Here is a 24221-nt window from a genome sequence, read left to right as displayed (position 1 = left end):
AACCGTATATGGCTCGTACAGAACCGTATATGGCTCGTACAGAACCTGTGGACAGTCTTGGTCTAAAGCTTGTGAATATCACTGCTGATGAGGAAATAAGAGACTTCATATGAAACATAAATCACCTTTTATTCAGAAAATGAAATAATATCATCTCCATCCCAGTACAAACTAAAACATCACACTTTGTTTCATTAAAGCAAAACTAACCTTTAATTAACTGTAATCTGATTACCTGAGAACAAAACAACAAACTCATTCATCTTCTGTCTGTTGTTAATAAACCATCATACAGCAAACATACAGAAAACATACAGCTGAAGACAAACATCCTCAAATATCAACCACTCAGGAGGAGGAGACAGAACGGACCTCATTATGGAAACATTTAGGAAACACAAAGGGAACATCCCAGAAATGTAAAGGGAACTGAAAATAAAACATAAAGGGAACATTCAGGGAACATCAGAGAGACATTTTGTAAGATCAAGTGAAGAACTTTCAGAGAACGTAAAGGGAACATTAAAGGAACATGTTGATATTTTCTCTGGAGGAAACTGTTAACCAATAAAAAACAGGTGTGACATCACTGCAGGTCAAAGGTCAACAGTGAAACAGCGTCCAATCAGAAACAGTGTTGTTCAAACGAGCACCATGGTTTATTTTTTGTCACATCCTGTTTTATAAACTTCACTTCCTGTTCTCATGAAACAAACTGAGCTCCAGCTGAACTCTATTGGCTCCTGTCAGCTGTCAATCACCCTGAGTTTGTCACTGATGCTCATCCGTCTGACCTGATGGGGGCGCTACAGCCTGTGGACTGGACTTCACTTCCTGTTTCTGTCTCACACAGACATCAGGGCTGAGGTCAGAGGTCAGCATCCTTTAGTCCTACCAATCGGGCACTCTCCTCCCACAGCTTCGTCGCCACCTCGTCATCCCGCCCCTCTGGAGCCGCCTCCTTCTCAGCACAGTCACTGAAAACAAACGCGTCATGATTTAAATGACAGCAGCTGAAGTGAAGTGAGTCATGAGCCCAGTGAGCGGCGTGTTGATGTCACCTCATGAAGACTCATGAACCACCTTCATGACATCTTCAACTGACAGTATAAAGAGTTTAACAGGAAGTGGCATGAGATCCAGAACATCCACAGCCCACCCTCCTCCTCATACCTGAAGTATCGCCCCGATCGATCTTCCAGGCCCGGCGTCAGGGCGCAGTACAGCGTTGTCTGACTGCCCTGAGTTGGAGTCTTCATCAGCAGCAGAGAGGGGAGGCTCAGCAGCGCCCCCAACAGGGGGAACCAGCCCTGAACGTGACGACCCAACTCGGTCCGGATCACACCCGGGTGGAGACAGAACGCCGACACACCGGAGCCTGAAAGAGACACTGAAGTCAGGACCGGCAGGTGGGAACAACAGGTGTGTGTTTACTACAGTCATCTGATCAGCCAATCACAGCCCAGCTCTGACCTCTGAGTCGTCGGGCAAGTTCTCTGGAGAACAGGACGTTGGCCAGTTTGCTCTGTCTGTAGCTGTCCAGAGAACTATACGACCTCCTGCTGAAGAACAGGTCGTCCAGGTCGATCCGTCCTGAAGAGTCACAGACACAACAACACCCAATCACAACATCATCATCAACAGAGGCCAGGTGTCACAGGACAGGGGACAGGGTCACAGGACAGGGGTCAAGGTCAGAGGACAGGGGACAGGGTCAGAGGACAGAGGTCGTACCCCCACGGTGGGCGATGGACGACACGGTGACCACTCGGCTGGGGGCGGAGCTCTTCAGCTTCGGCAGCAGCAGATTGGTCAACAGGAAGTGACCCAGATGATTGACAGCCAGCTGAGTCTCAAATCCATCCTCCGTCAGCCATCTTGGACACATCATCACTCCTGCAGACAGACAGGTGAAGGGAGAGAGACAGGTGATCAGACAGACAGGTGGAGGGAGAGAGACCGGTGATCAGACAGACAGCTGGAGGGAGAGAGACCGGTGATCAGACAGACAGCTGGAGGGAGAGAGACAGGTGATCAGACAGACGGCTGGAGGGAGAGAGACAGGTGAGCACACAGACAGCTGGAGGGAGAGAGACAGGTGAGCACACAGACAGCTGGAGGGAGAGAGACAGGTGATCAGACAGACGGCTGGAGGGAGAGAGACAGGTGAGCACACAGACAGCTGGAGGGAGAGAGACAGGTGAGCACACAGACAGCTGGAGGGAGAGAGACAGGTGAGCACACAGACAGCTGGAGGGAGAGAGACAGGTGAGCACACAGACAGCTGGAGGGAGAGAGACAGGTGCAGTGACAGACAGGTAGGGGTGTAAATCATTGGGTGTCTCACGATTGGATTCAAACGATTCTCGATTCAATAGTTGATACAGTGCTTAGTGTGTTAAGGCAAATTATGGCATCAAAACAATAGAGTTTGTATAAGATAATGTGATTTTTAAATAAACCGATTTCAATGATGTAATCACACAAAGGCAAACTTAAGACAAAAGGCAACATTTATTCATGCTAAACAAATAAAAACTTACTTACTGTACAAGAAATAACGTGCATAAATAAAATTGCCTAAATAAAAGCTTAGGCCAGCTGCCTTTTTCTCCCAGAACTTACAAAAATAAATTGTACACAAATTACACAAATTGGTGTTTTGTGTGATTTTTCAAAATAGAAAAAAAAATAATAATAATAATTTTTTTTAAATTTTTTTTTTCTAAATCGATTTTTGAAGTTTATGAATCGATTCAGAATCGCGATTCTTATGTGAATCGATTTTTTCCCCCACCCCTACAGACAGGTGCAGAGACAGACAGGTGAGCAGACAGACAGGTGAGCTCACCTGCGTTGTTGATGAGGATGTCCAGTCTGTCTTCACTGTCCAGGAAGTCTTTGGCGAACTGTTTGACGGAGTAAACAGAGCCGAGGTCCAGGTGTCTGATCACCACGTTACCGTTTCCTGTCGACTGCCGGATCTCCTCTGCCGCCTGCTCCGCCCGGGTCAAGTCCCTGCACGCCATCACCACCCGGGCCCCTGCAATGAAGCAAACACACCCATCACTACCCAAGTGCCTAAAGCTACAAATCAAACACACCCTGTCTCCACCCGAGCCCCAAGAACTACAAATCAAACACACCCTGTCTCCACCCGAGCCCCAAGAACTACAAATCAAACACACCCTGTCTCCACCTGGGCCTCAAGAACTACAAATCAAACACACCCTGTCTCCACTCGGGCCCCAAGAACTACAAATCAAACACACCCTGTCTCCACCCGGGCCCCAAGAACTACAAATCAAACACACCCTATATCCACCTGGGCCCCAAGAACTACAAATCAAACACACCCTGTCTCCACCTGGGTCACTTGAACTACAAATCAAACACACCCCGTCTCCACCTGGGTCCCAAGAACTACAAATCAAACACACCCTATCTCCACCTGGGCCCCAAGAACTACAAATCAAACACACCCTGTCTCCACCTGGGTCACTTGAACTACAAATCAAACACACCCTGTCTCCACCTGGGTCCCAAGAACTACAAATCAAACACACCCTGTCTCCACCTGGGTCACTTGAACTACAAATCAAACATGTCTGGGGCTCCTGGAACAGCAAAACAAACGCACCTTGTTTCAGCGGCCCGGTTGGTGACAGGGTGCGTTTGATTTAACACACACAGGAAGTATTAATCCTTGTAATCGGCTCAGATGGTTTGAGCCTTTCTGAGCATTACTATGACCTCTGACCCCTGGTGTGTGTGTGTGTGAGATGTTGTGTACTGGCTCAGAAAACACAAACATCAACTAACAATAAAGAACTCACACTCTGACACTGAGACACACACACACACACACACACACACACACACACACACTCTGACACTGAGACACACACACACACACACACACTCTCACACACACTCACACACACACTCTGACACTGAGACACACACACACACACACACACACACACACACACTCTGACACTGAGACACACACACACACACACACACACTCTCACACACACTCACACACACACTCTAACACTGAGACACTCACACACACACTCACTCACACACACTCTGACCTCTGCGTGCCAGGTCTCTGCTCGTCTCTTTGCCGATGCCGGTGTTTGCTCCGGTGATCAGAACCGTCTTCCCGTCCAGACGAACAGAACAGCGACACACTCCACCTGAAATCCACTTCCTCAACACTGCCAGACCTGCACGCACACACGCACACACGCACACACACACATACACACACACACACACACACACACACACTGTCTTCAGAGATGTTTACAGATGAAAAATACTAATAAAGTACAAGTACCTCAGAATTCCACTGAAGAACAGTACTAGAGTAAATCTACTTAGTTACATCTCATGCTGCAGATATCTGAATGTGTGTGTGTGTGTGTGTGTGTGAGAGTAAATCAAACAGTTTCTGAACGAGGCTGAGAGAAAAGAGACGAGTCAGCAGAACACAGGAATGTTAATCAGCTGATGTAACACACTGCACTGTGTGTGTGTGTGTGTGTGTGTGCGTGCGTGTGTGTGTGTGTGTGTATTGATCTTCTGTTTGGTTTCAACTGAACACACTTCCTGTAATCCTGCTGTAATGGATTACATGATACTCTAGCATGTTTCTATTCTGACCTCTTCATGCTGATAAACAGCACTGGTGAAATGTAACTAAATACATTTACTCTTGTAATGTTCTTTAGTACAATTTTGAGGTACTTGTACTGTATACTACTTGAGTATTTCAATCTCGGATTACTTTATACTTCCACTTCCACTACATTTATCTGATTACTGTAGTTACTAGTTACTTTACAGATTACATGCTGCATAATTTTTAAATAGATAAAAACAGATTGATGATGATCAGCTGACTCAGTTTCTACATGTAATATATGGATCAGTTACTTTACTGATACTTTGATACTTCAGTACATTTAACATCAGATACTTTATTTACAGTGTAATATTTAACACTATCTTTACTTTTACTTCAGTAAGACTGTTGAGTATTTGTAACCCTGGAGAACCAGTGTGGTGAACACGACCTGTTGTAATGGATTACATTACATCTCACACACACACATGAAGACACACACGCACACACACACACACACACACACATAAACACTCACACATACATGAACACACACACACATGTAGACACACACACACACACACACACACACACACATAAACACTCACACACACATGAACACACACACACATGAACACACACACACACACACACACACACACAGTTAATGATGAAGTTAAATATAAAAGCAGGTCTGGAGCTGATCAGCCAATCAGACGACACCAGTGTTCCACCTGCTGAGAGAGCTATAAACACTGTGTTCTGTGCAGATGATAAGTTATTGATTATGATAAGTTATTGATTATGAATCAGAGGTAAAGTCTTACAGATCAGAGCGACTCCCAGCAGCGCTCCGGCTCTCAGCAGCAGACCCCCCCGGCCCTCCTCCGGCCCCGGCTCCGTCTCTGGGTCCGAGCTGACCCCGCCGCCGCCGGGCCACGGCAGCACCAGGAATCCTCCCGGAGCTGCGTCTCTCATCCCTGCAGGTCAGAGCAGACTGAAGACAAAGCGGGCCGAGCCGAGCAGAGCCAGGACAGACAGCGGGGGGAGGGGACAGATTAAGTGAGATTAGAGCAGATTATGAGCACAGAGCTGCTCCTGGATCAGTTAGAGAACACAGACAGGAGGGATCAGTGCAGCCCGACAACACGTCACAGCACACACACACACACACACACACACACACACACACACAACATGGTTCTGACTGCAGGATTAATGTCTGATCACCAGTTATTGATTATAGATCAGCTGATAAAAGGAATGCAGCCAGCTGCAGCAGACATGACAGAGAGGCTGAAGGCAGCGATGTAACAAGTACTCAACAGTCACACTCGAGTAAAAGTAAAGATATGCTGTTAAAATATTACTTTGGTACTCGAGTAAAAGTTTTAAAGTGTGAGTATTAAATGTACTTAAGTATGAAAAGAGCTGACTATTACATTAATGATGAATGTGTAATCAGCAGAGTGATCAGTAATCAGTAATCAGTAAAGTAATCAGTATTCAGTAGAGTAATCAGTAAAGTAATCTGCAGAGTAATCAGTAATCAGCAGAGTAATCAGTAAACAGTAAAGTAATTAGTAAAGTAATCAGTTATCAGGAGGGTAATCAGTAATCAGTAATCAGTAAAGTAATCCGTAATCAGGAGGGTAATCAGTAATCAGTAAAGTAATCAGTATTCAGTAGAGTAATCAGTAAAGTAATCTTAGAGTAATCATTAATCAATAGAGTAATCAGTAAAGTAACCAGTAATCAGTAGAGTAATCAGTAATCAGTAGAGTAATCAGTAAAGTAATGAGTAATCAGTAGACTAATCAGTATTCAGTAGAGTAATCAGTAATCTTAGAGTAATCAGTAATCAATAGAGTAATCAGTAAAGTAACCAGTAATCAGTAGAGTAATCAGTATTCAGTAGAGTAATCAGTAAAGTAATCTTAGAGTAATCAGTAATCAATAGAGTAATCAGTAAAGTAACCAGTAATCAGAAGGGTTATCAGTAATCAGTAGAGTAATCAGTAAAGTAATGAGTAATCAGTAGAGTAATCAGTAATCAGTAAAGTAACAGGTAATCAGTAGAGCAATCAGTAATCAGTAGAGTAATCAGTAAAGTAACCAGTAATCAGTAGAGTAATCAGTAAAGTCATCAGTAATCAGTAGAGTAATCAGTCATCAGTAAAGTAATCAGTATTCAGTAGAGTAATCAGTAAAGTAATCTTAGAGTAATCAGTAATCAATAGAGTAATCAGTAAAGTAACCAGTAATCAGTAGAGTAATCAGTAAAGTAACCAGTAATCAGTAGAGTAATCAGTAAAGTAATCCGTAATCAGTAAAGTAATCAGTAATCAGTAAAGTAATCAGTCGTCAGTAAAGTAATCAGTAATCAGTAAAGTAATCCGTAATCAGTAAAGTAATCAGTAAAGTAATCAGTCATCAGTAAAGTAATCAGTAAAGTAATCAGTCATCAGTAAAGTAATCCGTAATCAGTAAAGTCATCAGTAAAGTAATCAGTCATCAGTAAAGTAATCCGTAATCAGTAAAGTAATCAGTAAAGTAATCAGTCATCAGTAAAGTAATCAGTCGTCAGTAAAGTAATCAGTAAAGTAATCAGTAAAGTAATCAGTCGTCAGTAAAGTAATCAGTCGTCAGTAATCAGTAATCAGTAAAGTAATCCGTAATCAGTAAAGTAATCAGTCATCAGTAAAGTAATCAGTCGTCAGTAAAGTAATCAGTAATCAGTAAAGTAATCCGTAATCAGCAAAGTAATCAGTAAAGTAATCAGTCATCAGTAAAGTAATCAGTCGTCAGTAAAGTAATCAGTCATCAGTAAAGTAATCCGCAATCAGTAAAGTAATCAGTAATCAGTCATCAGTAAAGTAATCAGTCGTCAGTAAAGTAATCAGTAATCAGTAAAGTAATCCGTAATCAGTAAAGTAATCAGTCATCAGTGAAGTAATCAGTTAAGTAATCAGTCATCAGTAAAGTAATCAGTCGTCAGTAAAGTAATCAGTCGTCAGTAATCAGTAAAGTAATCCGTAATCAGTAAAGTAATCAGTAAAGTAATCAGTCATCAGTAAAGTAATCAGTCATCAGTAAAGAAATCAGTCATCAGTAAGGCATTTTTGTGCCGCTGCTCCTGACGTCACTGTCTAGCCCCGCCCCTCTTAAACCAACAAAAACAAAATGGCGCCTGCCCTGACAGTGTGCTGCAGTTTTGGCGCCTCTCTGCCTCCATGTTGACGCGTGTGTGTGTTTGTTATTCTGGATGCGGTTGTAGTCCCGGTCGGGCCGATTCACCGGAGCTCTCCAGCCTGAAGACCCGCAGGTCCCCGCAGATCCCGCAGCTGGACGGACTCAAGTTCCTCCAGAAACATTTACACCAGCCAATCAGAGACAGCGCTGTCTCAGAGGGAAGTGACGTACAACCGCTGTGGGCCAATCTGCTGCTCTGACACCGACAGCAGGAGGAAGACCCGCCCCCCGCGCGCCTGGAGAAGAACCGTACGAACCCGTCCGTGCTCCGCTGTCCCGCTCCGCAGCTCCAGAAGCAGGTAAGACCAGCACGGCTCGGTCCGGGTTAGCACGCAGGCCGGTCCCGCTGGCCCGGCAGCTACATTCAGGGAGCGCTCGGTGTGTGACTGCTGCCGGAGGGGCGGTGCAGACTCACAGTTACCCAAACACACCGCGGCTGGTGGTGCGCGCGGCAGCGGGCTGAACTGGGTCTACAGTCCGGTTCTGGTTCCACAGTCACCTGAATGCAGAGTTAACTGGTTTAACTGGACTCTGTAGTGATCTTCTACCCGCCCGGACTGAAAGTTTCCTCCTCCGAACAGTGCGGAGAGGAGGTGGAGGAGGAGGAGGAGGAGGAGGAGGAGCAGCGCCCCCTACGGCCGCAGCGTGACGTTACACAGCAGAGTGTTTACTGTTCACTGCTGCACAACTTTATTTACAACACAAACCGATATCAGACAGAATGTAAACATTACAATAACAATAACAAGTCATTACAGTGTTTATTTTAATGAGTTGTAGCTCTAATAAACAGCTGTTTACAGTCTGTCTGTCTCTGTCTCTGTCTGTCTCTGTCTCTGTCTCTGTCTGTCTCTGTCTCTGTCTGTCTGATGAATGTGTCTTCACTTCCTGTCATGGTCATGATGATGATGAAGATGGGTGAAGGTCAGAGGTCAAACACACATTGTGATGCTGACATTTTTTTTCTGGTTTCCATAGCAACATGGATACAGAGTTGTTTATGGAGTGTGAGGAGGAGGAGCTGGAGCCATGGCAACAGGTGGACGACAGCGTGGAGGAGGACGAGATGGACTTCATCGACAACTACTGTGAACCAGGTGAGAACCACACACACACACACACACACACACACACACACACACACACACAGAGGCCCTGTTCACACCTGGTATCAACATCAATCAATCAATCAATCAATCAATCAATCAATCAATCAATCAAAGCTTTATTGTCATTTAGTTGTACCAACAAAAGCAGTGCAGCAAAAATGAGATTGTGTTTCTCCAGGATCAATAACATAAACACAATACATAACTATTATAACTTAAAACTAAAACAATGACTGAGGCTCATGAAGTGCAGCAGTGCTCCTGCTCCAGATCAGCTGTTCAACAGTCTGACAGCTTGTGTTAGGAAGCCGTTTTCCTGATGGGAGCAGTTCACAGAATGTGTGGAGAGGGTGGAGGTCCCTGACGATGTTCAGGTCCCTGCTCCTGCAGAGGGGAGGGGAACTCTGATGACCCTCTCAGCTCCTTTAACTATTCTCTGCAGGGCTTTTCTGTCTGACCTACTGCAGCTGGAGTACCATGTCGAGATACAATATGTCCGAACACTCTCCACCAGTCCACTATAGAAGGTCCTGAGGATGCTGATGGGAGAGAGGCTTGTTTCAGCTTCCTCAGGAAGTACAGTCTCTGCTGGGCCCGGTTCGTGATCCCTGAGGTGTTCTTATTCCAGCTTAGGTCCTGCGACATCTGCACTCCGAGGAACTTGATGTTCTCCACTCTCTCCACTGTGCGGCCACTGATGCTGAGAGGAGTGTGCTCGGGCTGAGACCTCCGGAAGTTGTTAATCATCTCCTTCGTTTTGTCCGCATTGAGCACCAGATTATTGTCTCTGCACCAACCCTCTAGGTGTTCATCTTCTTCTCTGTACATTGATTCCTCATTTCTGTGAATGAGTCCCACCACTGTGGTGTCATCCGTGAACTTGATGATGTGTCCCCTCGTGTCTGTTAGCAGTGTAAACGACAATGGACTGAGGAGATCCAGTGCTCAGCGTGATGGAGTTGGAGGTGTTATTTCCGACACGGACAGACAGGTCTCTTCGTCAGAAAGTCCCTGATCCAGAGACATGTGGCGGTGTTCAGGCTGAGTAGGAGGAGTTTCTCCATTAGTCTCTGGGGGTTGATGGTATTAAATGCTGAGCTGAAATCAATGTACAGGATTCTGGCGTAGGTGTCTTTCTGGTCCAGATGGGTGATGACTGAGTGCAAAGTGGTGGATATTGCATCCTCTCTGGAGCGGTTGGGACGATAAGCAAACTGGTGTGGGTCATGTGATGCAGGGAGGCTGGCTGTGATGTGTGGTTTGACAAACCGCTCAAAACACTTCATCACAGTTGGTGGCTGAGCGGAGAGCAGTCATATCTCCGTCCTGAAGGCTGCATCTCGGGCTGTCAGCAGCAGCGAATGCATCTCCATAGTCATCCAGGGTTTTCAGTTGCCACGTGCAGTGAAGGTCTTGATTACAGTGACGTCCTCTGTGCACTTTACAATGTAGCTGGTTACCGCCTCAGCGTACTCTTCAATGTCTATTTGATCTCCCTGCCAGGCTGCTGTCTTAAAAACCTCCCAGTCGGTGCTGAGTCTGTTCACTGGCCTGCTGCGCTTAAGTAGTGGTTTGTAAGCAGGCACCAGCACAACAGATGGATGAATCCGTTGAAAAAATGAAACCTCTGTTCACACCTGCACAGCTCTCAGTACAGGTGTGAACGGACACATTCACTGTGATGTAAACGACATGCTCTCTGAACCTGATGATGTCAGCAGTGAACACAGCGTCTGTTTAACTGATCCAACCACTGAACCAGTAACACAACATCACCAGACTCCCTTTACAAATGTAGTGATTTTAAGAGTTGTTGAGTTCAAACAAACGTTATAACCGTTGTGAAACTCCGACTGGCAGATTCTGAATCATTGGAGCTTCTGTAAATTCAACAAATGTTCTACATGAACTTCTCTCCGTCTGTCTGTCCCTGTCTCTCTCTGTCTCTCTCTCTCTCTGTCTCTGTCTGTCTGTCCCTGTCTCTCTCTCTCCGTCTCTGTCTGTCTCTAGTTGAGGATTCCATGTCACCTCTTCTGGCCTCTGAGACTCCGCCCCCACAGACTCCCCAATCCATCACACCTGCCCGACCAGGTAACAGAACTATAATAAAGCCATCATCAGACCCAGATGCCTGAGGGTCACAGTCTCTGTTTGAAACGTCTCTTAACGTTTCTTTGGACTCATCAAAAGTTCTGATTTCAGTGTCTCGTCTTCTCAGCTTCCTCTCCCATACAGATCGTCTCCTCTGTGATTCGTCCTCCTCCCTGCGTCATCACCACCTCCTCCTCTGTCTCTCGTCTCCCCGCCGCAGCCCCGCCCCTGATGGCTCAGGCCCAGCCCCTCATCCTGACACAGACAGCGAGTGGAACGTTCCTCCTCCCAGCAGCCCCCGGGACAGGCAACGCCCCGCCCATCCTCCTCACCACACAGGTACAGAAAACAAAACACACCCTCTGCTGCTGTGAGGGGTGAACTGTTCCTTTTAAGATGTTTGTTTCCTATTAGCTTCACTCTACTCGTGCTTCTGCTCAGTGTCTGTGATGTCACTGTGATGTCATGTGTTTACTTCAGGGTTTCCCGATGATGAACCACGGCGCTCCTCTGCTGCTGAACCTGCAGCCCGGTCAGACGGTGCAGCCGCTCACTCTGATCCAGTGTAAGACGACTCTTCAATCAATAATGAGTAAGAGATCCGATCAGATTATTCACCCCAGGTCACTGCTTCCTGTCCCCACAGCCCCGTCATTGGGTCAGTTGGTACGGCCCAGTGTGGGCGTGTCCCCCGTCCTCCCCCAGGGCCAGGCCAGGCCAGGCCCCGCCCCCTCAAGGGGCCCCACCCAGCCTGGCCCCGCCTTCACCGCCATGCAGCTGCCTGCCACACTGACCATCCGCACCAGCACGCCAGGACCTGGTCAGTCCCCCTGCACAGGTACATCTGATCAGAAGGGAGCTGACTGACTGAGTGATTGATTGATTGATTGACTGATTCACTGACTGATTCACTGATTGATTGATCTGTTTTTATGTTTTTATTTGCTTGTTTGTTTGTTTTTCCCAGTTAACCTCCAGATGACCCAGGTGGGCGGGGCTAACTCCCTGAAGCTGGCAGGTTCCCCCGCCCTCCCCTCCGGCTCGGCTAACGGAGTCACCAGAATCCCTTCGTTCAGCGGCAGCTCGGGTCGATCAGTTATCAATACTGGTACCAATCCTTCCTATCAATACTTATTCAATCAAAATGGTTGTCGGAGTGATGGAGCATGTCGGTCGCGTGATGCCAGCGTGAGACCCGCCTGTTTCTGCAGCGCTGCTCTAAAATCAGAAGCTTTTAGTTCATTATGAGCGGCTGGACTTTTATTGTGAAGGAGCAGCAGGAAGTGTTGTGTTTAGAACAAATGTGACTAAATTGTGTTGCCATGGTTACTGCAGTATGTGTTTCTTTGTGTCACCTGGTCTGGCAGCTCCTGGCCACTCCCCCTCTGTCGTCATGATGCCCGGTGTGACCTCGGCGCCGACCTCCGACCCCACGAGGGTGGTGATGAGCGTGGAGGAGTTTTACTACGGCACGTATGACGGCGACCTGAGCCTGAGGAAGCCACAGCCACTGGGCATCAAAACATCCACCTTCACCTGTCAGATCTGCTCTCACCTGGCCGAGAACAACCTGAGGTGGGATCATAAGCACCTGAACACACACTGAATATATGTGCAGTGGTGAGTATGTTCACCTGTGTGTGTGTGTGTGTGTGTGTGTGTGTGCGCAGGTTGATGCAGCACATGCTCCAGCACTCGGAGCTGATTGGAGGAGGAGGAACAGGTGATGACAGGAAGTTCTGTAAGTTCTGTTACCGACAGTTCTCGTCTCCGGCTCAGCTGCAGAGTCACCAGGAGCAGGTGCATGGCCCTGTCCTGTCCTCCTGTAAGAGTCTCACCTCACACACACCTGGAACACATAGAACTGATGTGTCCTCCTGAACTCACCTGGACTCACCTGTCTCTGTCTCTCAGGTATGTGTCGTATCTGTGAGTGGGCGTTTGAGAACGAGCCGGCGTTCCTCAACCACATGAAGTCCAACCACAAACCAGGAGAGATGCCCTACATCTGCCAGGTGAGTCTGACCCATGACCCCTGACCCGGCACCGGAGTGTGTGTCCTCAGGCCTCGTTAACTCAGGTGTGACTTGCAGGTGTGTTCGTATCGCTCGTCCTTCTACTCGGACGTCCTGCAGCACTTTGCCAGCTTCCACAGAGACTCTCGCTTCCTGCTGTGTGTCTTCTGTTTGAAGGTTACCAGAAACCCGGCCAGCTACCAGCAGCACCTGCTGCGACACCAGGTAACACACACACCTGTCTGATGGACGCCATGGATCAGATGAGCTAACGAGCTAACACGTACGTGTTAACACTATTAATCTTCTCCTGTCCTCTCAGATCAATCAGGCGTTCCACTGTAACAGGTGTCGTCTTCAGTTCGTCTTCCTCAAAGACAAGATGCAGCACAAACTGGAGAACCACCGCAGCTTCCGGCGCCCTGTCCGTCTGGAGGGCCTGCCCCCGGGGTCAAAGGTCAGACCACTTCCTGTCCCTCAACACTGTGAGTCTGCGTCACATCTCTGCCTCGTCACTTCTTATTGATCCGTGTCTCCAGGTGACCATCAGGACCTACGGCAAGTTCAGGCCGCTGATGACATCATCAGGAAGTCGGCTGCTCCAGAGCCCCTCCTCCCTCATCCAGCCAATCATCATCAAGACCGAGCCCAGGACTCAGAGCCAGAGGAGCCCCGTGAAGTCCCTGCGGTCCCCAATGAAGAAGCCCGTCAGCCGCAGAGTCCACGTCAGCAGGTCAGACTGAAGACATGAAGTTTGTCCTGAAGGTGGAGACGCTTCAGTTCTCATCATGTCTGTCCTCTCCTGTCTCCTGTCTCCTCATCTCCTGTCCTCGTGTCCTGATGTCCTGCAGGATGTCCTCGTCTGATGGAGACCGGTTGGTGTGTCTTGAGTGTGGGACGGACGCCTCAGACTTTGCGGCTCACTACCCGACTCACGTCCGCTGTCTGCTGTGTCCCTACAGCAGCTGCTGCTCCAGAGCCTACGCTGCCCACATGATCCAGTAAGAGTACTGCGTCACAGTGAGAGTACTGCGTCGCAGTGAGAGTACTGCTCAGTACTGCGTCACAGTGAGAGTACTGCGTCCCAGTGAGAGTACTGCTCAGTACTGCATCACAGTGAGAGTACTTCGTCCCAGTGAGAGTACTACCTCAGTACTGCGTCACAGTGAGAGTACTACCTCAGTACTGCGGTGCTGCTCTGTTGATCATTGTTTGTGTGTTTGTGTTGCAGCCACCACGTGCCGCGCTCCTCGGACGCAGCGGTTCCTCTGCACAGACTTCCTCCTCCCTGGTGAGACTCAGCTGACTGAAGTTACTGTAACAGTGCTGCAAAGTAACTGAGTACATTTATCTGACGGTTTTAGTTACTAGTTACATTACTAATAAAGCTTATGACACACAAACATGTGAAGAGTTTATTATAAAAAAGGCAGAACAACAGACTCCATCACAGGATCCAGTAGATCTGACCTGATGACAGCAGATGTTTGTGCGCTGCAGTAAGTGTGTCTGACCTGCAGGTGTCGCTCTTCATCATCACACCTGATGAAGATGAATACTTGATGTGAAGTGACTCGCATGTTTTCATGAACATTAAACGTGTGCAGCAGCAGATCATCAACAACATTTCACCCAATCAGAACGTACTCAGTTTACAATTGATTTATCGTTGATCGATCAATAGACTGATAGTTGGAGCTCACAGAAACGTCACAGCGTTAACGTATTTAATTGATCCTGTTAATGACTCCGTCCTCGTGTCTCTTCAGTGTCTTCCTGCTGCGCTGCTCTCACTGTGACTTCAGGCCTCAGTCTGCTGATCAGATGGCCGATCACCTGCTGATGAACCCGGAGCACCACAGCGCCACCTGTCGCACCAGGAGTAAGAGCTCAACACACACACACACACACACACACACACACACAGACTGAAGACGTTTTCACACACATACGCAGGGTTTAATATTGACTCTGTGAGGCTTCAACCTCTGCTCTTATTTCTGGTTGAACCAATCAGAAGCCTCCTGAGGAATTGCTGTCAGCTGTGGGCGTGGTTTAAGTGTGACGGCCAGCGAGAGAATCATTACAAACAAACGTTTTTTGTGTGTGACCGTGACCGTCCTTTAACCTACAGTGTCCAACAGTGACTTCCCAACAGTTCTGTGAAACAGATGTGGCTGCAACCAACGATTATTGTCATTGTTGATCAATCTTCATTGATCAGTTGTGGTCTCTAAATGTCTCGTTCAGATCTTCAGTTTACTGTCAGAGGAGGAAAGAAACCAGAAAATATTCACATTTAAGGAGCTGACAGCAGAGACGATGAATCGTTCTAGTTACACATCATGTTGCGTTAGGTTCAGTTCAACTGTTACACATCCAGACGATTACAAAACTGTGATGAGTCACCGTGACAGGTTCAGCAGGTTTGAAGAACAACGTTTCAAATAAAAACTGAATGTGAATATTCAACAGTTTTTAAAGACAACACCACAGTTGAAACAAACAAATGTTTCTATGAAGACGTTGTTATGAAGATATAACAGACCCGTGGACCTGTTTAACTTTTTAAAAGGACCATATGAAGTAATTAAGACACCAAAATTCATGTTGTGGTTGGATCCTTCATGAACTCAGAGACACGTCCATATTTAACCTTTATCATATCTCATTCAGAACATTTCCTGTTTCCTGATCCGTTTTATTTCAGTCCTGATCATCAGACTGAACGTTCAGGTCCACTGTTCAGTCTCTCTGTTCTTGAGCTTTAACAACCTGGAGTCAACTGTGAGCCAAGCTGTTAGCATTTAGCTCATGAGGTCAAAGTCAACCTGTTACTCTTATGTCTATTTGTTGTCATTGTTCCTGTAAAGTGATGTTGAACTTAATCCACAGATATGAAACCGACACAAACCTGTTCAGCTCTGGATCTTTACCACCAGTAAATATGTGAACCAGTAGCTAATGTTAGACGGGACCTGCTATCATAGTTTCACTGCTGCTCTGATGAAACCAGCACAGATCAAATCTGCAGATATGAATCAGTAAACTGAACTTTGTGTTGGGTCACGGCTCGTCTGTCAGTTCCAGCTTTTCTTTGTGTTCATTGTGTAAATAAAGTAACAGCTGTCGTCTCCTCCTCGTAAATCGAACTTTTCTCAAGGAGGTCCGGAGGTTTCCACAGATCTGTTGCTCCACTGATTCTGGCGCTACCCGCAGCCAAAGAAAACAAAACTGACTCGACCGACGGTTCACAGTCTGCACTCGCTCCCTGACAGCAGGAAGTAAAGTGTGTTTATCAGGAACGATGTGTTTACATGTCAGGAAGTCTCCCTACACAATCTGCCCACAATATACGGAAGAATCATCCTGTAAGCTAGAAATGTTGAACAACCTTATAGCCTGACCTGTTTCGAACTGTTTTGTTTTGTTGAACTGAATTGTTGAAGATCACTGTTTGATTTTGTTCTGATACTGATGTTTTATAAATTAAAGTAAATAACTATTTCATTGTCACTTTTTTTCAGCCTACTCTGAACCTGACATCCAGTTCTGTCACAATGAAGAGGAGAAGGAACCAGTCCAGAACAAGGACTTGCCTGATCCTTCCTGGACGTCAGCTGATTGTTGGAAACATCCGACAGAGAATGACGGCACCTCCATCGTCACCTTCATGCAGGGCAGCGGTCCTCGTCACTGCCTGTCCAAAAACAGCGACGCCATCGACTTTTTCAACCTGCTCTTTCCTGCAAAACTGGTGGAGCTGATCACCGAGGAGACCAACGCTCACGTCAAGACCTGCCAGTACCTGGGCTCCAGCTTCCCCGACTGGGTCCCCGTCACCAGCCATGAGATCAAAGGTTTCATGGGCCTGGTCATCCTGATGGGGATCCAGAACCTTCCCGACCCATCTCACTACTGGTCCTGGAGTCACTACGACAACAGCTACACCTTCTACAGGGCTATGAGCTTCAAACGCTTCAAGCAGATTGCTGCTAACATCCGCATGGGCAGCTTCACCACAGACGAGTACCGTGGCACCAGCAGGTCCAGTGACTCGCTGCACATCTTCAGGCCGATGCTAGCCATGATGGGCAGAGCGATGTGGAACACCTACCTGCCAAACTGCTCCCTGTCCATCGACAGGGCGCTGCTTCCCTGCCTGGAGGAGGAGAGTGACCACGCCAAGGGCAGCCCAAAGACACAGCCTCAGGTGTGGCTGCTCTGTGACTCCAAGTCCGGCTACTGCCACCGCCTCTTCATCCAGGTCGGGGCGAAGATGGGCGAGGAGCTGGGCTTCACCGTGGTGCCGGAGCTGGTGAAGGGTCTGGAGGACAAACGCCACCATCTTTACCTGGCCAGCTCGCTTACATCTGTCCCACTCATGCAGAAGCTTCTGGATCAGGGTATCTATGCCTCGAGCTCCTTCCCTCCACCCAACCCCATCCTGCCCAGAGAGCTGTGGGAGGAGGGCCAGCTGGAGAAACCCGGGGACTTCCTGCAGAGGCAGTTTGGCCCTCTGCTGGCCACCAGGTGGAGGGACATGAAGGAGATGGGCTGCCTGTCAACTAATGCAGCTCCAGGTGAACGGGACACTGTTTGGAGGCGGTCTCAGACCAAAGTGGGAGAACTGGACCCCATCGACCGCCCTCAGGCCTTCCGCCTCCTACAGGAGAACATGCGAGGGGTCGACATTTGCAAGCAGCTGCTGGCCTGCAACCCGCTGGGAGGAATCCCCCTGGACCGACACTGGCGCAGCCTCTTCTGGTTCCTGGTCAACCTGAGCATCGTCAATGCCTTCATTGTGCTGCGGGAGAGCCGCAAAGAGAACCCGCCTGCCTGGGTTCAAGACGGCCTCTTTACTCAGGTCAACTTTCGTAAGCGTTTGGGTAACCAGCTCGCCAAGTGTGCTCAGAAATACTTTGAGACGATGGAGATTGCCAGCTCCCGTGCTACAAGGACTGGGGTGGCAGACGAGCCAGTCAAACAAAGACACAGGATGGCGAAGATCAGCAGCATCTCCAAGAGGTGCAAGAACTGCAACTTAAAGAGCATCCGCCATGAGAGCGTGTATGGCTGCATCATCTGTAAAGTCAACCTGTGCAAACATCCAAACTGCTTCTGGGAATATCATGGCCTGTCACCTCTGAACAAAGGTCAGTGTTTCACACGTTACTCAAAGGTTGTGATCGGTTCTGTAACTGAGAAGTTGGTTTATTATTGTTAAACTTGGTAGCTAAATGCTAACGTTGTACGTTCACCACTATGTTACCGGTTTGATCCCGTTGGTGATCTTTGTTGCGTGTCACCCACGTCTCTACCCTCTGTTTCCTGTCTGCCTCCACTGTCATATAAAGGAACATGTAAAAGAATCTCTAAAAATCTGCACAGTTAAAGATTCATGTTTGATGTTTTTAACAGGGTCAGCAAAGGTTGGATTTCTCAAGGACAGAATAAGGTAATTATTTCAGATATATGTACATTTTTTTTATCTCTAATATATTTGTTTTAATGTTTAATTTTGGATTCATTTTGTCTTCTAGTTTTACATTTTTGTGTCTCATGTTAGTGGAAGACTAGTTGAGTTTATAAGTTGAGGTTGAAGCCTCCTCTGTTTTGTCAGATGTTGTTGCTGTGTTTGATTAACATACGTTTGATTATCTGTGCTGCAGCGGCGCCATTGAGGTGAATGAGGTGAAGGACACTGTGGACGGGGCGATGGCCCCCGTGGAGGACTTGGACTTCTCTGATGATGAGAGACTTGAGGATCTGGATGACATCGATGAAGAAACTGAAGATATTAAGGATGAATTTCTCAAAGAAGAAAAACGTCCAACGTCTCACCTGCCGTCAACAACGAATGGCCATGCACAACCAGAAACCATGTTGCCTGCATCTAAAGATCGTGATGACTTCCTCAGTGCCCGTCAGTTAAGGATCACCCTGTTCGCTCTGTGTGACGGACTCCAGCAAGCCTCAAGGGTCTTTTCCACTGACATGCAGCTCATCCGGTCGTGGCTGAAGGAGGCCAGGAAGCGCTTGAAGCAAACTGAGCAGAAACAGAAGGTCCACTCTGACGGCGGCGACCGTATGGTGGCCTGGGTGATGTCCATGCGCGAGCAGCAGCTTCCGATCACGGAGAGCAACCTCTTCCACAAAGCCTCCATGCTGAAGAAGAAGGGTGCATTCAGCGACTCCTTCCGCATCTCGTATGACTGGGCGGTGAGCTTCATGCTGCAGTATCGGTTGGGCGTAAGGAGCATCGGCAGGGAGGCCACGCTATCTCGCACACTACCACCTTCCCTGGTGGCCAAGATCAAGTCCTTCAGGGAGTTTACCCACAAGGTTGTCCAGGCCAAAAAGCTATCAGAAAACACTGTGGCTGCCATGGATGAGCTGTGTCTCTTTGTGGATCTGAGGTTAGTTCAGGACAAGTCTCGCCGCTCTGAGGCCCTGGAGCTCACAGGGTCTTTACCTCTGGTCACTGTGTACCTGACAGTGCTGGCTGATGGTACCATGCTGCCATCTCTGGTGCTAGCCAACAGGCAGCTGGCTGAGAAAGTCCTACCGGAGTTCGTTCTGCTGGAGGCCGGCCCAGAGAGTCTGTTAGTAGAAGAGGCCTTGGATCTCTGGACCAACAAGGTTTGGCTCCAGCACGTGTCCAGTCTGGCTCAGCCCAGTAAGTCAATTTTGGTCCTGGACCGACACCGTGAACACTTAGGTGATCCGTTCCTGACTTCCATCAGCGGGTCGGGTACTCTCCCGGCCGTGATTCCTGGAGGCTGCTCCCTCCATCTTCAGCCCCTGGAGGTTTGCGTGAAGCCGGTTCTGCAGCGCTTCCTGCTGTCACGCTGGGCGAAGTTCACCTCCAGAAACCCGGAGGAGCTGGAGGAGTCGTTGCCTCAACAGCTCCAAGCAAATGTCGCCCAGCTGCTTGTTGATTGGGTGGTTGAAGCCCTGACACACCTGAACAAACTCCCACAGCTGTGGAAGAAGTCGTTCCACCTGACAGGCCTTCTGCCCGAGGAGGGGGATGAGAAGGAGGGGGAGAAGATATGTCAGAAACCAGAGGAGATCCAGTCGGACCTCCTCAGGAACCTGACAGAGACCCTGCTGGGAACTGAAGCTTTGGAGGACAGTCCTCCTGATCTGCTGGAGCTGGAGGAGGACACCGAGGAGGACCAGGAACAAGGAGAAGAAGAGGAGAAACATGAGGACAAAGAAGAGGAAGAAAAGGGGTTGAACAAGGACAGTGAAGAAACAGGGAAGGAGATGGAGGAGGAAGGGAAGGAAACAAAGGAGGGAGGGAGGCTGGAGGACTCAGACAAGGAAGGAAAAGACATAATCGAAGGTGTTGAAGACAGCAATGAGACAGAGGAGGACAAGAAAGACGAAGTTCAGAAGCTGGAGGAGGACAGCGAGGAGGAAGGAAAGGAGACAGAGGAGGACAGAAAGGAGGTGAGCAAGGAGAGACGAGAGACAAGGATAGTGATAGGAGAGGAGGTCGGTGATGAGTGGAAGATAACGGTGAAGAGCAGGACTGAAGGAGTGGAGGCTGATGGAGAGGACGCGGACAGGATGCACCAAAGCTGAACTAGTGATGAAGACGTGGATGAAGGTCCACAGACTGTAAACACCTGAACAAGTCGTCTAAGTCGGCTCACTGCCAGATATCATCCTGACATTTACTGAAAATACAGAAAGCCGTTCTGGCGGTGAGGCAGTGGTGGTAAAGTCGAGCAGGAAGCGACCAGCACAGCTGACTGCGAACGACTGCATCACCTGTCAGTCAGAGCAGACTCAACCTCAAACATACCTGTCTTAGTGCGGACTTAAAGCTCCAGTCCACCACAGGTGAATTATACCATGTGATCTGGCTCAGACTGTGAGGTGAGCAGTGAAATTCAGAATCTGCCCTCAGACTGACGTTTGTATTAGTATGGAGAAGCTGTAGGTTTTCCTATTCACTTCAATTCAGTAGCTACAGCAGCGTCTAGTGGACATGAGAGGAACTGCAGCTCAACACACTGCAACTGTGCTGGTTGCTGCTTGTTTGGGAGAAACCAGCTGGACTGAGTCGTCGTTGGATGTAAAACCTGATTTGGTTTAGTCAACAAGTGAATTTCTGCCTAAACCCTGCAGAGACGCCATGTTTGATTTGTGAAGACGATCCTGCGGTTCAGGCTGCTTCACTGATTGCAGGATATTCACAGATGTCTTCACTCTTGTGGTTTTTCACAGCCACATCAAATTACTTCTCAACCTTCAAGTCCCTCCGTCCTCCAGACCAGCCAATCAGCTCAGATCCAGCTATTAATTAGACATTCAGCGTCACGTACAGTTATGAATAACATCATTTTCTGTGTGGGTCTGTAGAGATCTTCATGAGCACAGTTCAAACATTAGATGTTTAATTCAATGGCCAAATTAAAACTTCTTCAAACAAACGGTTTGTGTTTCTGTTTATACCAAAATGTGACTGAGTGAGTCGACATTAATGGACTACAAACAAACATCGTCCTTAGACGATCCTCATAGCTTAACAGATGAATTATCTGAGCTTTATGGTCCACTGTGTGTTTCAACTGATCCAACATTGAGCTAGTCACCACAACATCCCCAGACTCCATTAACAAATGTGTCAGTTCAGTGAGTTGTTGAGTTGGAGACACTTTATAAACTTTGTGAAACTCTGTCTCTGACTGATTCTGACTTATTTGTTCCTTCTTGTAAATTCAGCAAATGTTCTACATGAACTTCTTTCCGTCTTTGAGCAGAAACATGGAGTCTGTTTGTTCCCTGGTCAGCACCAGCACCAGTGGTGACACTCGGTCTGAACATGAAACACTGTAGGGAACCACAGTGCAGACAGACGGAGTACAAACGCTTTAATAGATTATTTTTATTATCTGTTGATTGTTGAGGAAACTTTTCCAACCAGTGAAAAATGTTCATCAGTTTCCTAAAAGCCGTCTCGACCTGCAGACAGATTCAGAGAATGCTGGAGAACATTTTGAGCCATAAATCCATTTTAAAACTAGTTTCTGATAAATGTCCTTCAGTTGCAGACGAGATGTTGACTGACTGTTTCTGAACGCTCTGCAGCAGCTTCCTGTTCTGACGGAGACGATCTCTGGAAGCTGATTGGCTGGTCTGAAGATGTGGACTAATACGATGTGATTCAGTTTTCAGGACTGGAACAGACGTGTGTCATGTGAGAGAAGCTGGACCTGAGCAGACAATGAAGATGAATGTTGGAGGAGTTTTCTGTGTTTATTGAACTGTATAAATGAATATTTGTTTTTTTATTGTGTCCATCAGATAAAAGATGATTTCATGGTGTCTGAATCTGATCGTGATCCTGCAGAACTCATGTTATCTCGGTGCTGAAGACTTCGGATGATCTTCCTCAGAAATAAAATTAAACCATCTTCACATCTGGTGTGTTTTTCTCTTTTAATGTGTATTTGTCAGAAACATGTATATGAATCGTCAACGCTGTCGACCGCAGCAGTGATTTCTTTCCATATGGAATCTTCTGACTTCCTTTGATGCCACTTTTCAGGCTGCCAAATAAAACTCATTTGTTTAATTGTACTTGCGATGTTATGGTCTCAATTTCAAGGTCGGAGAAGTTCCTCTTCTTGGACGTATTACGCATCTCCATGTCGTAAACTCTAGGGGCGAGGCCTCTAAACAGAATATTTAAGGGTGTGATATTTAAATGACGATTGTTTCCAGCCGCCACATTTATCAACGCCCGATCATTCTTACGCTGTGATAGGCGAGATACAAACGTTTCATGAATCACACGTGAACCCTGTCGTAAGATGATTTCTGCGCTGGTTTCTACGTTCGATTGATAAATGAGGGCCGCTGTGATGATCAGATCTAAAACCTGCAGCATGGACAGAAGACCTGAGGGTCTCTGCAGTCTTCAGATGTTTCTGACTTAAATACAACAGAGTAGAGGTCACAAACTTTACGACAGTCATGAATCACTTCTTCCCAAAACAACGACCCTCTGGTGTTTGTGTTGATCATGTCTTCAGTGACCCTCTGGTGTTTGTGTTGATCATGTCTTCAGGACGTTGACCCTCTGGTGTTTGTGTTGATCATGTCTTCAGTGACTTGATCATGTCTTCAGGACGTTGACCCTCTGGTGTTTGTGTTGATCATGTCTTCAGGACGTTGACCCTCTGGTGTTTGTGTTGATCATGTCTTCAGGACGTTGACCCTCTGGTGTTTGTGTTGATCATGTCTTCAGGACGTTGACCCTCTGGTGTTTGTGTTGATCATGTCTTCAGTGACCCTCTGGTGTTTGTGTTGATCATGTCTTCAGGACGTTGACCCTCTGGTGTTTGTGTTGATCATGTCTTCAGTGACCCTCTGGTGTTTGTGTTGATCATGTCTTCAGTGACCCTCTGGTGTTTGTGTTGATCATGTCTTCAGGACGTTGACCCTCTGGTGTTTGTGTTGATCATGTCTTCAGGACGGTGACCCTCTGGTGTTTGTGTTGATCATGTCTTCAGGACGGTGACCCTCTGGTGTTTGTGTTGATCATGTCTTCAGGACGTTGACCCTCTGGTGTTTGTGTTGATCATGTCTTCAGTGACTTGATCATGTCTTCAGGACGGTGACCCTCTGCCCCTCATGACTTTCTGACACACACCTTGAAGGGGAATCTCCTCCTCTCACATCCTGACATGGTCTTTACAGTTCATTGATCACTGAATGGAAACATCTGAGATCAGTGAAACAAACAACGTTCATTAGCCGACACCGATGAGGGGATTTCTTTACTCGAGTTTTGATCGTCAGTCTGTAAAGATTTTCTCTTCCTGTTCAGGACTTTCTTCATGTGTGAAACCAAGTAAAAACATTTTTTTCACACGTTTCCACAGAAAAAAGTCAGGAAGCTGTTTGACATGATTTAGTGAATTTCACACGATTGACATGTGGTTTGATGCATTTTTCATGAATACTGTCAGTTTAAATAAAGTCATGAAGTGTTCACTCAGTTTAAACAGTTTAAATGTGAGAAAATTACGTCAGTTTTCAGACATTTTGTCCTTCAACAGTGGACTTTGTGTAGAATGACTGTGATGAATCAGATCT

At 47.3% G+C, this 24221-nt stretch overlaps 2 protein-coding genes across 7 annotated transcripts; one reads left to right on the top strand and one right to left on the bottom strand.

Moving 5' to 3' along the window:
- Positions 1–110: 110 nt before the first annotated feature.
- On the bottom strand, positions 111–8179 carry LOC311260233 (retinol dehydrogenase 13). Of its 4 annotated transcripts, none has more exons than XM_084357818.1 (8): positions 7837–8058; positions 5464–5633; positions 4101–4235; positions 2852–3043; positions 1735–1896; positions 1474–1593; positions 1174–1378; positions 111–977 (listed from the first exon to the last, which is right to left on the bottom strand). In XM_084357818.1, the coding sequence occupies exons 2-8, from the start codon at positions 5612–5614 to the stop codon at positions 869–871; spliced, it is 1074 nt and encodes a 357-aa protein (XP_084213944.1). In that variant the 5' UTR covers positions 5615–5633; positions 7837–8058; the 3' UTR covers positions 111–868. The 4 variants fall into 4 exon arrangements, with proteins under 4 accessions (XP_084213944.1, XP_084213945.1, XP_084213946.1 ...); XM_084357819.1 differs by having other exon boundaries at positions 7934–8021; XM_084357820.1 differs by lacking the exon at positions 5464–5633 and having other exon boundaries at positions 7934–8179.
- pogzb (pogo transposable element derived with ZNF domain b) lies at positions 8104–22545 on the top strand. 3 transcript variants are annotated; one of them, XM_084357782.1, is made up of 19 exons: positions 8104–8187; positions 8867–8985; positions 11008–11088; positions 11216–11427; positions 11569–11653; positions 11735–11926; positions 12056–12196; positions 12456–12663; positions 12759–12913; positions 13003–13103; positions 13182–13328; positions 13426–13560; positions 13643–13836; positions 13955–14104; positions 14335–14394; positions 14873–14985; positions 16631–18259; positions 18525–18561; positions 18776–22545. In XM_084357782.1, exons 2-19 carry the CDS (start codon positions 8871–8873, stop codon positions 20694–20696), a joined length of 5676 nt encoding a protein of 1891 aa, XP_084213908.1. In that variant the 5' UTR covers positions 8104–8187; positions 8867–8870; the 3' UTR covers positions 20697–22545. The 3 variants fall into 3 exon arrangements, with proteins under 3 accessions (XP_084213908.1, XP_084213910.1, XP_084213909.1); XM_084357784.1 differs by lacking the exons at positions 8104–8187; positions 8867–8985 and adding exons at positions 9655–9801; positions 9910–10042; XM_084357783.1 differs by lacking the exons at positions 8104–8187; positions 8867–8985 and adding exons at positions 9655–9801; positions 9907–10042.
- The last annotated feature ends 1676 nt before the right edge of the window (positions 22546–24221 follow it).

This window comes from Pagrus pagrus, assembly GCF_965226575.1.
Source record: "Pagrus pagrus genome assembly, chromosome: 7".
Lineage (NCBI taxonomy): Eukaryota > Metazoa > Chordata > Actinopteri > Spariformes > Sparidae > Pagrus > Pagrus pagrus.
The sequence above is the reverse complement of the archived record's forward strand: the minus strand, read 5'-3'. Positions and strand labels throughout refer to the sequence as shown.

Coding starts and splice junctions, on each gene's coding strand:
- LOC311260233 (XM_084357817.1), bottom strand. CDS start 5,614: ATGAGAGACGCAGCTCCGGGAGGATTCCTGGTGCTGCCGTGGCCCGGC. Junction 1,594..1,734: donor GTCCATCGCCCACCGTGGGG/GTACGACCTCTG, acceptor GTGACTCTTCAG/GACGGATCGACCTGGACGAC. Junction 1,379..1,473: donor ACTTGCCCGACGACTCAGAG/GTCAGAGCTGGG, acceptor TGTCTCTTTCAG/GCTCCGGTGTGTCGGCGTTC.
- pogzb (XM_084357782.1), top strand. CDS start 8,871: ATGGATACAGAGTTGTTTATGGAGTGTGAGGAGGAGGAGCTGGAGCCA. Junction 13,561..13,642: donor GCCTGCCCCCGGGGTCAAAG/GTCAGACCACTT, acceptor CCGTGTCTCCAG/GTGACCATCAGGACCTACGG. Junction 18,562..18,775: donor TTTCTCAAGGACAGAATAAG/GTAATTATTTCA, acceptor TCTGTGCTGCAG/CGGCGCCATTGAGGTGAATG.